Here is a 12,689-nt window from a genome sequence, read left to right as displayed (position 1 = left end):
GTGAGGAAACCCAGGCAAAGAAAGATGCTCCAACTTAGCCATGCCCACTCAGCATTAAGTAGCAGAGTTGGCATTTGAACCCAGGTCACGCAGACTTGACCCTGAAGGCTTGACCACTGTGTCATTAGGCCTCCCCGTGTCTGCTGGCCACCACATACACTGTGAGTGAATTTTCCCACATTCCCCACCATCTGAGGTGATTGTTCTCTCTTTTTCCTGCCAGTTTAGAAATCAGCCCCCAGAATGTAGACGTCAACGTGCATCCGACGAAGCACGAAGTTCACTTCCTGCACGAAGACAGCATCCTGGAGCGTGTGCAGCAGCACGTTGAGCACCAGCTCCTGGGCTCCAACGCCTCCAGGACGTACTTCACCCAGGTAGGGCGCCTCTCCCCGCTCATCTGCCACCTTAAAACATGCCCCGCCACACGTGAGGGCCCAGGTTCTTGACTGTTGCTTGAGGACTTTGTCATTATTACTTTGGTAGTTTTCTTTCAGCAACATTTCCTTCTTTGAACCCAACTGTGAAGGTTTTACAATGTTGTGTCTGGACCTGGAGTCCTGAGGCCTGAGCTCTTCTCTGTGCCTCCTTCTGGTCCTCAAGACCACCTTCCTAGGAAGGCGAGCTGTCTACTACAGAGAAGGGCACCTCTCCCCTGCATTCTCCTCAGAGACCTTCAGAGGCTGATCCCACGTACCCAGGGCAGAGGGCAGGGGCTGGCTCGGGGAGGCCATTGCCAGAGCGGGGCCTTTGGTGTCAGACCTGGGTTACTGCTGTGTGACTCACCCTCCCTGGCCTCCATGTCTCCCTCAGTAAAGGGGGAACCAGTCACCCCGACAGCCATGGACAGTTCCAAGTAGTTAGTGAATAGCAATTGCATAGTCTAGTCCAGGGCCTGGCACCATTCATCTAACTACACTTAACCAGGTTCTAAGTGCTTTGATTCTAAACTACTCCCTCTCTCTGGGGCCTCAGTTTTTCCATCTGTGAAATAAGCAGGTTGATAACATGATGTCCAGTGTCCCGTCCCAGTTCTGAGGTAGTGTGATTCTGGCCAGTCCTGTATTCATAGTGAGCATGTGTTCATCAGAAGCACAGCAGACACTGAAACTATGCAAATGGAAACATCTTCCCCGTTAAATTGCACTGGGTCCTGCAAGCGGGAAGCCAACTTCTGTGAGTCCTACTTCTCAGAAAACTTTTTAAATTACCAAGCAGATGAGTGCTTCCCAAAAGCACTTCCCATGGTTACCCCCCTGGAAGGGGCCTAGATGGGAGACTGCGGGGCACTGGCAGTGAGAGGGGACGCAGGCAGGGTGGGCCGTGCACCTGCAGGTTGTTGGGGCTGAGGGTGGGGGCGGTGTGAGTGTGAGCCCTCGGAGCAGGATCTGGTGGTACAGGGAAGTGCTCGGTAGCTGTTAGGATTTTTTTTTTATCCCTTGTTGTTGCTCACTTAGCCTCAGCACCCTGTAGTGCTCATCCTCTGCCTCCCTCCCCAGATATGCACGGAGGCTTCCCAATGGGTGGGGCATTGTGGGTGCCTGGGGTTCCAGCACAGACAGGTTCCTGGCTTCACTGAGAGCTCACGCTCTCCTAGAGTCTACATCCCACGACAGAGACAAACAGGGAGGAGGGTGGAGGGGCTCCTGGCTCAGGTTTGAGCCTGAGGAAGGCGAAGGCTGGGACCTGAAGCCTGAGAAGAAACTAGGTGGACAAAAGGGGATGAGGAAGGAAAAGGGTGTTTCTGGCAGAGGGAAGGGCTAGGGTAAAGGCAATACGTGTTTGAGGATCTGAAAACTGAGCGTGGTGAGTCCAGTAATCTTCGGAAGCTGTCTCTAATGGCTGCCGAGAATCACCTGGGGGACTTTAGGATTTCCCGGGGCCCTCCCCAAACCAATAAATCAACCTCAGGGGGCGGGGTCTGGGCATAATACTTTGTGAAAGCTTCCCTGGGTGCTGTTGGGGGCAGCCAGGGGTAAGCAACGCTGGGCCTGGGTGGTGCAGGCCTCCGCTCCCTGCAGAGTTCAGGCCAGATAGAGGGGTTTGCAGCAGCACGTTGAAGAGCTTAGACTTCAACTTGAGAGGAATTGACGGGATCTGGTTTGCATTTTGTGAGGAGTGCTCTGGCTGCAGCGTGGAAGACGGCAGGGTTGGAGAGGAGCAAAATGGAAACCCGCAGTGATTTGGGAGAAGTTGAGGGCCAGGGGGCAGGTCTGGGCAGAGGATGGGGTTCTGTTCACTAATAGTTGAAAATCTGGAATTGCCAGGCCCTGAAAATAGGTTGGGTAGTTGGCAGTGGGAGGAGAAGCCCAGAGTGTGAGTTGTAGGTGAGGCAGCTGTCCTGATCGAGGTCCTAGGGCAAGGGTTTGCCAGAGACCCAGGAGGGTGTCTGTGGCTCCCCCGGGAGAAGAACCTCTTGGCTTCCCTCCTGTCTTATCCTGTCAGCCAGATTCATTTATCTAGATTACATTTTAGTTCCCGGAAGAACTGCAGGGTCCTGACTAGTATGTCTTCAAAAGGAAGGTGGTTCTACAAAGAATCTACCTAGAGAGGAACAGACCAAGGCACATAGTCATCAAATTGACAAAAATTAAGGATAAGGGGGAAATATTAAAATTAGCAAGAGAAAAGCAACAAATGACATACAAGGGAACTCCCATAAGGCTATCAGCTGATTTTTCAGCAAAAACTGTACAGGCCAGAAGGGAGTGGCCCAATATGTTTAAAGTGATGAAACGGGAAAACTTAACAACCAGAAATACTCTATCCAGCAAGGCTCTTGTTCAAATTTGATGGAGAAATCAAAAGGTTCACAGACAAAAGCTAAAAGATTTCAGCACCACCAAACCAGCTTTACAACAAATGTTAAAGAACCTTCTCTAGTCATCAAACTGTAAGAAAAGAGAGCAAAAAGGAGAAAGGGGAAAAAAAAACCTACAAAAGGTTATTTTGGCAATTGGAGGTCTTTTATGATTCCATATACATTTTGGAATTGTTTGTCTTAGTTCTGTGAAAAATGTGAGTATTTTGACAGGGGTTGCATTGGATCTGTCGATTGCTTTGGGTAGTGTGACCATTTTGATAATGTTGATTCTTCCAATCCAAGAGCACAAGATGTCTTTCCATTTCTTTGATCATCTTCAATTTCCTTCATCATTGTCTTACAGTTTTCAGAGTATAGGTAACCTCCTTGGTTAAGTGTATTTCTAGGTATTATTTTGTTTTTGAGGCAATGGAAATGTTTATGCCAGTTATAAAATTCTGGTTTTGGGAGTGGAAAAAAAAGTGAATGGAGGGTCACAAATGGCAAAATATCTTTTTTTGTGGGTGAATTATATATTCCATTATGTATATATGCTGCATCTTCTATATCCATTCATCTGTTGATGTGAACTTCAGATGCTTCCATGTCTTAGCAATTATAAATAATGTTGCTGTTAATAATGGGGTGTATGTATTTTTTTGAATTAACATTTTTGTTTTCCTTGGGTATATGCCCAAGCGTGGAGTTGCTGGGCCATGTGGTGGTTCTATTTTGGGGTTTTTGAGAAACCTCCATATTGTTTTCCATGGTGGCTACACCAATTTGCGTTTCCACCAACATTGTACAAGGGTTCCCTTTTCTCCACATCCTTGCCAACATTTGTTATTTGTGTTCTTCTTGATGATGGTCGTTCTGACAGGGGTGAAATGATACCTCATCGTGATTCTTACTTGCATTTCCCTGATACTAGTGATGCTGAGCAGCTTTTCGTGTTCCTGTTGGCCAACTCCATTTCCTGTTTTGGAGAAGTGTCTGTTCAGTTCTTCTGTCAATATTTTAAATGGGTTGGTTGGTTGTTTGCTTTTTAATTGAAGTACAGTTGATTTAAAACATTGTATTAGTTTCTGGTGTACAGCATGGATGGACTTGGGCGTTATGCTAAGTGAAGTAAGTCAGACAGAGAAAGACAAATACTGTAAGATATCACCTATATGTGGAATCTGAAAAAAATACAACAAACTAGTGAATATAACAGAAAAGAAACAGACTCACAGATACAGAGAAGGGACTAGTGGTTACCAGTGGGGAGTGGGAAGGGGGAGGGGCAAGATGGAGGTGGAGGATTAAGAGGTACAAACTATCAGGTGTAAAATAAGCCACCAGGATGTACTGTACAGCATGGGGGGTAGAGCCAGTATTTTATAATAACCATAAATGGAGTATAACCTTTAAAAATTGTGAATTACTATACTGTATACCTACATGCATATAATATTATACCTGTATAATACTGTATACCTAGCTATACTTCAACTTTTAAAATACTGTCCCTATTATAAAATAAATGCATAAATAATTTTTTTAAAAAAGAAGGAAGGTGAGTTTCTGGATCACAGAGCCTGCCTCTTGTCAGTGCATTGCTTAGACAGAGCAATGAGAGGGGTCCAGACTCAGGCTGTCCCTGCTCCTGTGGGGTCATCAGAATCCTTTCTTGCCCTGCCAGCAGCAGGTTGCCCTGGCTCCTGACTTTCTGGCCATGGGGCCACCTTCCTGCTCCCCACCTGGTGCCTTGTGCTCCACTTGGGGGGCAGTACAGCAGCAGCCCTGGTTTGCAGTGAGGCCATTTGGTGTGGAAATCAGGAACCCTGGTGGCTCTTGTGGTTTGTTCCATCTCTAGCATACTAGACAAGGTATTTCACTTTTCTGGACTTTGAAACTACTATCTGCAGGGTGGGGGGGTATAGCTCAGTGGTAGAGCTCATGCTCAGCATGCGTGAGGTCCTGGGTTCCATCCCCAGTACCTCAGTTAAAATAAAATGAAATAAAGTAAAATTACTACCTGCAAAGTAGTTTTGTTAATTTCTACCTCCCAAAACCCACCTGGCTGTTGCATAGGCAAATGAAAGTAAATACATTACAAGGGCTTTAAACTGTCCAGGGTTTTTCCTTTTTGAGTAGACTTGCTACTTTAACTTTTAATTATTTAACTCTTTATTATTGAATCTTTGTAAACACACATACAAGCAGATGATACAGCAGATCTCCATGTACCTATCACGCAGTTTCAACAGCCATCGACACTTCGCCATCTTTGTTTTACATATCCAGTCCATATTCAGACACCCAGAAAGATCTTTTTATAAAAGTAGTTTTGTTCAAATCTGTATCCAGTCAAGTTCTACTCATTATGTTTGGTTGTTATGTTTCCTTGAAACCAGGAAAGTCATCCTTTTTTTGTTGTTGTTTTTACTAGCTTATTCTAAAGCTAGTTGGAAAGTGCACATTTAGGGTTGGCTGATTGCTGCTGCTTAGTGTCCTTTGACGTGCTTGAATCCTTTAAATTTCCTATAAACTGAAAAATTAGATCTAGAGGCATGATTATATTCAGATTAAAAAATTTTTTTGCGAGCGTTCATGATGGATGATGCCATGTACTTTCTATTGCATCCCAGCAGGGGGTGCCTGATGGCCTGACTTGTTCTGTCCCTGTGATGAGGTTTATCCTCCAGTTCAGCTGGTGAGAGCCCGATTCCTTCACGCCATCGATACTTAGCGTAATGGTTCCACCATTCACTGATGACCATTGTCTGAGTCAGTTATGTCATTAGGATTGCAAGATTGTGATTTTTTCCTGATTTTACCATTTCTTCTTTATTAATGAACTGTAATTTTTCTGGGTGGAATAATTTTCCCTCATTTGTTAGAGCTGTTTGGTTATCCTGAAGTACAGTGCATACTAGAAAGTAGGCGTAAATGCTGAGTTCTGTGCCTTTGATTGTCAGTTTGCAGGGAAATGGGTGGGCATCCCAGCAGTCTTCAGTAACATTAAATGACTTGTTTTCTCTTTCTGTCTCTCCCTCCACCATCTCTCTTTCCCTTCTTCCTCTCCATTTTTCTCTCTTCTCTCTTTTAGTAATTTTGTCATAGCTGTTAAAGCAGTTTAATTTAATCAGTTGTAGCCATTTTCTTATTAATTCTGAAATTACTCCATCTTTAGCCAGTGGAAGCCCCTTCGGGCTGGTGCTCTTGTCCCTTTGACCCAATTCCACTAGTCTTTGATAATTTCTTTGTTTCTGGTGAAGCAGGATGTTTGTAGGCTCACTCTGTACTTTCCCAGCCTGTGCCCTGGAATTGGCCACTTTTCCAAGGAACTCTGGTTTATTTTAGTGGGGAATGGTATTTAGAGACTTTAATCTGGGATCAGGGGTCCTCAGTGCTACCGGTGGTCATTGCTTTCAGGCCTCTCCAGTGGAAAAAGCTAGGAAATACATATATTTAAAGATGCAGAAGAAATGTGGTTGCCAGAAGCTGGCAGGGAGGGGAGGATGGGGAGTTACTGTTTAATGGGTACAGAGTTTCAGTTTGGGAGGATAAATGGTGGTGATGGTGGTACTTAATGCCACAGAATTGTACTCTCAAAAATGGCTAAATATATATATATAAAATAGATAAACCACAAGGTCCTCCTGTATAGCACAGGAAATTATGTTTAATACCTTGTAATGGCCTATAATGAAAAAGAGTATGAAAAGGAATATATATATATGTATAACTGAATCAATTAATACATTGTAAGTTGATTGTACTTCAGTTAAGGAAAAAAACAGCTATATGTATTTTACCACAATGAAAAAAATAAAATCTCTTATGGCAACAAAACAGAAAGAGAGAGACAAATATGAGAATTTATACTAGTATTTCTATATCAAACCCATTTTTAAATTATAAGAATTTTGCTGAATTTTTGAATTTTATAATTTTACATCTTTTATTTCGTCAGTCAAATCTTGGTCAGAGAATAATTCTGTAATGGTAATTCTCCCTGGTTCTGGCTTCTGCTCCATTTGTGGACCTGCACTTTGTTACTTCATATTCTGAATCTTTCCACTGTCTTCTTTTTTGGCAGACTTTACTACCAGGTCTTGCTGGCCCCTCTGGGGAGGTGGTTAAATCTACAGCGGGTGTGACCTCCTCAGCTGCTTCTGGAAGTGGCAACAAGGTCTACGCCTACCAGATGGTCCGCACAGATTCCCGGGAGCAGAAGCTCGATGCCTTCCTGCAGCCTGTGAGCAGGGCCCTGTCCAGTCAGCCCCAGGCTGATGTCCCAGAGGACAGGACAGATGCTTCTAGTAGCGGGGCCAGGCAGCAGGATGAGGAAATGCCTGAACTCCCAGCTCCTGCTGAAGCAGCTGCCAGTCATCAGGGCCTGGAGGGGGATGCAACAAAGAAGGCTTCAGAGCCATCAGAGAAGAGAGGGCCACCTTCCAGCCCGGAGAACCCCAGGTACGGCCTTGCCTGACTCGCCCTCTCCCTCTGATGGGATGGTGCTGGGGCCTGGTCCACTGTCTGCGTTTGACCATGGCTTGAGAGTCACCCATCACAGTGGCCTTTGAAATACCTTAAATGTCTATGATTCCAAACATTATATAAAAATACATCAGAAGGAAAAATCAGAAGATTTATCCTTTAATTTTAGTAATGAATTTTGACAAAGCCTCAACAGCAGAGGTGGCTGGAAAGAGGGGCCTAAAATATCCAGAGGATTCTTTCATCTGCTCAAAGCTGCTCTCACTCCTTTCAGAAGCACAGTTTTTCACTTCAAAGCACGAAACTCCCTGAAGCACATGAGCTGCTGGTGAAAGAGCTAGAGAGGGGCAGGCACAGCTGTACTAGTGACTGTTGTTTAATTTTGAGCATCTTCAGTGCACCCTCTGCAGGTGCTTTAAGGGCACGTCATTGAAATCTCTATGTGCAGGTATTGACCGCGGAGCTCAGGGTGAAGTCCTTTGCCCAAGGCCACACGTTTGCCTGATGGCTGACCCCCAAAACACTGGCTCTAACTGCCTGTTGCAACTCGGGCAAGTTTCTTAACTCCAGTTTGCTCATTTCCAAGCCAGCCTAGCAAGACGACTTACAGGATTTGTGTCCAGAGAATAATAAAGGATGCTGCCATTTATCGAGCATCTGCCATGTGTGCCGGGCACCTTGCGTGCATGATCTCATTTAATGCTCTTAAAAGCCTGGCCAGAAAGTGTTCCATTTCTGTTTATCACTTGGCGAACTAACCACCCAGCATTCAGAGAAATCTTTCTAAACCAGTAATCAGTATATCGCTCCTCTGCTGAAAACTGGCGCTTCCTACTGCTCTTGGGGTGAAACCAGCCTGTCCGCCCCCAGTCCACTCCCTTCCTCCCCGTGGAGGCACTTTGGCCGCGCTGCCCCTGCAGGCGACCTGACCTCACTGAGCTCTCTCCCTTTTGCTGTCACTGGTCCCTGGGCCCAGGAACACTCCAGCTTCTTGTCACTCAGGTTTCAATTCAGATGTCATATCACATGTTGCCAGAGGCCTTCTTTGTCTGTGTAATCTAAAGTTCTCTCTCCTCTTGCTTCCTCATCATTCTATCATGTTACCTTGTTTTATTTTCATCACAGCACGCGTTGCTACTTAAAGTGACCTTGTTTCCATTGTTGTTTGACTCACCCCCTAAAAAGTCAGCATGGTGAGGACAGGCACCTTGTGGGCTCGTTCATGGCCATAGGAGGTTGGCCTTCTGACAGTGCCTAAGGGATGGAGAGATGGAAGGCTGAGTGAAGGAGATTTGGCCAGGTTAGCCCACTTGCCCAAGGCCCTGCAGGTCTACGGGCTGAGCCAGGTTCCAAAGTCCAGCTGCTCGGGCCTGAGGGGTGTCAGATGAGCGATATTCGGGAGAACAGGCTGATCTCACTGGCCTGCCACCAGCACGGGGAGCCCTCCCCAGGTGTGCAGAGCCAGCACAGAGAAGCTGCTCTCTTCTCCAGCATGTAAGACACAAAATTCCAAAGATACATTCACCTCAGTGTTCATCACAGTACTCTTCACAATAGCCAGGACGTGGAAGCAACCTAAATGTCCATCGACAGATGATTGGATAAAGAAGATGTGGTATATGTACCTCATATCCAATGAGTGTTGCTCAGCCATAAAAAAGAGTGAAATAATGCCATTTGTAGCAGCATGGATGGACCTAGAGATTATCGTACTAAATGAAGCAAGTCAGACAAAGACAAATATGATATGATATGTGGAATCTAAAATGAGTAGTATTCCATTGTATAAATATACCACAGCTTCTTTATCCAGTCATCTGTCGATGGACATTTAGGTTGCTTCCATGTCTTGGCTATTGTAAACAGTGCTGCTGTGAACATTGGGGTTCATGTATCTTTTCAAATTAGAATTCCCTCCAGATACATGCCCAGGATTGCTGGATCATATATAGCTCAGTGGTAGAGCACATGCTTAGCATGTGCGAGGTTCAATCCCCAGTACCTCCATTAAAAAAAAAATTAAAAACAAACAAGTAAGTAAACCTAATTACCTCCCCTGCCCTGAATTTTTTTAAATGACACATATGAACTGATTTATAAGACACAAACAGACTAACAGACCAAGAAAATGAACTTATGGTTACCAAAGGGGAAAGGAGAGGGGAGGGATAAATTAGGAGTTTGGGATTAGCAGATACAAACTACTTACTATGCATAAAATAAACAACAAGGTCCTACTGTATAGCACGTGGAACTGTATTCAGTATTTTTTAACCTATAATGGAAACATGAGAAGGAATATATATTATATGTATATGTAAAACTGAATCACTATGCCTGTACACCTGAAACTAACAGTGTTGCAAATCAACTCTACTTTAATTTTAAAAAAAAACAGCAATAAAAGAAAGTTTTTTAAGACAGTAATGAGCTGCCTGTTCCTTATCTGCTTTGCAGAAAGCGACATCGGGAAGGCTCTGACATGGAAACGGTGGAAGATGCATCCCGAAAGGAAATGACCGCAGCTTGTACCCCCCGGAGGAGGATCATTAACCTCACCAGCGTTCTGAGTCTCCAGGAAGAAATTAACCAGCAGGGACATGAGGGTACGTAAATGCCCAGGGCTGCCTGGGACCTCCAGGGCCAAAACTGCTAAAATGAAATATTTGGAAATGCAGAAAGCATTCATGTTGGGATGGCCTCTGTGCTGAGCAAACCTTGCTTCCCATATTAACCCGTGGTGGCAGCAGCTTTAAAGATAATTTTCAGCTCAGGGAAGGAGGGAAAAAGTAGTCTCTGGCTTTAAATTAGAATTAATCGGTACTCTCATTAGACCACAGAAGTCAGAGTAAAGTGGTCATTTAAGTAATCCCCAGTCTGTTCCTGTCTGAGCTAAAAGTGTAATGATAGCACACTTCTAATGCTGTGGCCTGACTGGGGTGTGCTGTTGCTGAAAGTGCACAGGCTTGGGAGGGCCGTAGTTGCTACCCTGGCACTCCTGCTTCTGCTGTGTGACCTTAGACTCCTGACTTAACCTTTCTGTGTGCCTCAGTTTTTCCTCATCTGTAAATTGAGATTAATTTTACCCCTGAAGATTATTGTGCTGATGAGAGAGAAAGTGGTAAGTAAAACACTTGTTACATAGTAAGGAGTCAATAGATATTTTTACATCCCAAAGACAAAGTGAAAAAAAAACCATTATCATCTTCCTCAGAAGCAGCTTTCAGAATACCTGAGTATAGAAGTCCATCTGGGTTACTGTTACTCCAAAAGTAACTTGTGGTTATAGGAATGAAAAGGAGGCTCGTCATATCCCAGGGATGAAGTGACGCAGGGACTGAGGTGTGTGACGGTGACATGGTCCTAACAGCAGTGCTGACCCCACTTGATGAGTCAGTGATGCTCCAAGTGGCCTTCATTGCTGGGGCTCCAGAGGGTAGCTCTGCATGCTTGTCCATGCAGTTTAGCCCCAGCCTTTCCACTCCTCATCCCCTACCCATTTCTTTTTATTGAAGTACAGTCAGTCACAATGTATCAGTTTCTGGTGTACAGCACAATGTCCCAGTCATGCATATACGTATTTAGATTCATTTTCATCTCCTTTTTCATTAAAGGTTATTATAAGATACTGAATGTAGTTCCCTGTGCTATACATATGAAATTTGGTTTTTATCTGTGTTTATATATGGTAGCTAACATTTGGAAATCTCAGATTCCCAAATTTATCCCTTCCCACCTCTCTTTCCCCCAGTAACCATAAAATTGTTTACTATGTCTGTGATCCTGTTTCTGTTTTGTAGATGAGTTCATTAGTGTCCTCTTTTTTTTTTTTAAGCTTCCACATATGAGTGATATCATATGGCATTTTTCTTTCTCTTTATGGCTTACTTCACTTGCAATGACAATCTTCAGATCCATTCATGTTGCTGCAAATGGCATTATTTTATTCTTTTTTATGGCTGAGTAGTATTCCATTGTATAAATATACCAAAATTTCTTTAGCCAGTCATCTGTCGATGGACATTTAGTTTGCTTCCATGTCTTGGCTATTGTAAACCGTGCTACTATGAACATGTATTTTTTCAAATTAGAGTTCCCTCCAGATAAATGCCCAGGATTGCTGGATCATATGGTACATCTTTTTTTAGTTTTTTGAGGAATCTCCATACTGTTTTCCATAATGGCTGCACCAAATAACATTCCCACCAGCAGTGTAGGAGGGCTCCCTTTTCTCTATAGCCTCTCCAGCATTTATCGTTCATGGACTTTTGAATGGTGGCTATTCTGACTGGCGTGAGGTGATATCTCATTGTAGTTCTGATTTGCATTTCTCTGATAATTAGTGATATTGAGCCTTTTTTTCATGTGCCTGTTGGCCGTTTCTATGTGTTCATTGAAGAGCTGCATTTTTATGTCTTCTGCCCATTTGTGTATTGGGTTGTTTGTTTGTTATTAAGTTGTATGAGCTGTTATATATATTCTGGAAATTAAATCTTTGTCAGTGGCATCATTTGCATATATTTTCTCCCCTTCCGTAGGTTGTCGTTTCGTTTTACTTATGGTTTCCTTTGCTGTGCAAAAGCTTATAAGTTTAATTCAGTCCCATTTGTTAATTTTGCTTTTATTTCTATTGCTTGGGTAGACTGTCCTAGGAGAACATGGCTAAGATGTATGTCAGCGTGTTTTGCCTATGTTTTTTCCTAGGAGGTTTATTGTGTCATGTCTTAGTTTAAGCCATTTTGAGTTTATTTTTATTTCTGTGTAAGTTGTGAGGGAGTGTTCTAACTTCACTGATTTACATGCTCCTGTCCCGTTTTCCCAGCACCACTTGCTGAAGAGACAGTCTTTTCTCCATTGTATATTCTTGCCTCCTTTGTCGAAGGTTAATTGACCATAAGTCTGTAGGTTTATTTTTGGGCTGTCTATTCTGTCCCACTGGTCCATATGTCTGTTTTTGTACCAATATCATGCTGCTGTGATTACTATCGCTCTGTAGTATTGTCTGAAGTCTGGGAGGGTTATTCCTCCAGCTTCATCCTTTTTCTGCAGTATTGCTTTGGTAATTCTGGGTCTTTTGTGATTCCATGTGAATTTTAGGATTATTTGTTCTAGTTCTGTGAAATATGTCATGGGTAGTTTGATAGGAATTACATTAAATCTGGAGTTTGCCTTAGGCAGCGTGGCCATTTTCACAATATTGATTCTTCCAGTCCAAGAACATGGGATATCTTTCCATTTCTTTAAGTCATCTTCAATTTCCTTAATCAAAGTGTTTTGTAGTTCTCCCCGTGTAAGTCTTTCACCTCCTTGGTCAGATTTGTTCCTAATATTTTACTGTTTTGGATGTGATTTTAAAAGGGATTATTTCTTTACTGTCTTTTCCTGCTACTTCATTGTT

At 43.6% G+C, this 12,689-nt stretch overlaps 1 protein-coding gene across 7 annotated transcripts in view; it reads left to right on the top strand.

The window, feature by feature from the left end:
- Positions 1-12,689, top strand: part of MLH1 (mutL homolog 1) — a 45,128-nt gene that overhangs the window by 17,433 nt on the left and 15,006 nt on the right. For all 7 annotated transcript variants that reach the window (XR_004312381.1, XR_004312383.1, XR_004312382.1 and 4 more), the window contains exons 11-13: positions 224-377; positions 6,891-7,267; positions 9,749-9,897. Coding sequence is in view for 4 of the 7 variants with exons in the window: in XM_014562304.2 (XP_014417790.1) it covers positions 224-377; positions 6,891-7,267; positions 9,749-9,897 (680 nt within the window). In the remaining 3 variants the exon portion in view is untranslated. The remainder of the gene's footprint in view (positions 1-223; positions 378-6,890; positions 7,268-9,748; positions 9,898-12,689) is intronic.

The sequence above is a fragment of the Camelus ferus genome, chromosome 17 (genome assembly GCF_009834535.1).
Source record: "Camelus ferus isolate YT-003-E chromosome 17, BCGSAC_Cfer_1.0, whole genome shotgun sequence".
Classification (NCBI taxonomy): Eukaryota; Metazoa; Chordata; class Mammalia; order Artiodactyla; family Camelidae; genus Camelus; species Camelus ferus.
The sequence above is the reverse complement of the archived record's forward strand: the minus strand, read 5'-3'. Positions and strand labels throughout refer to the sequence as shown.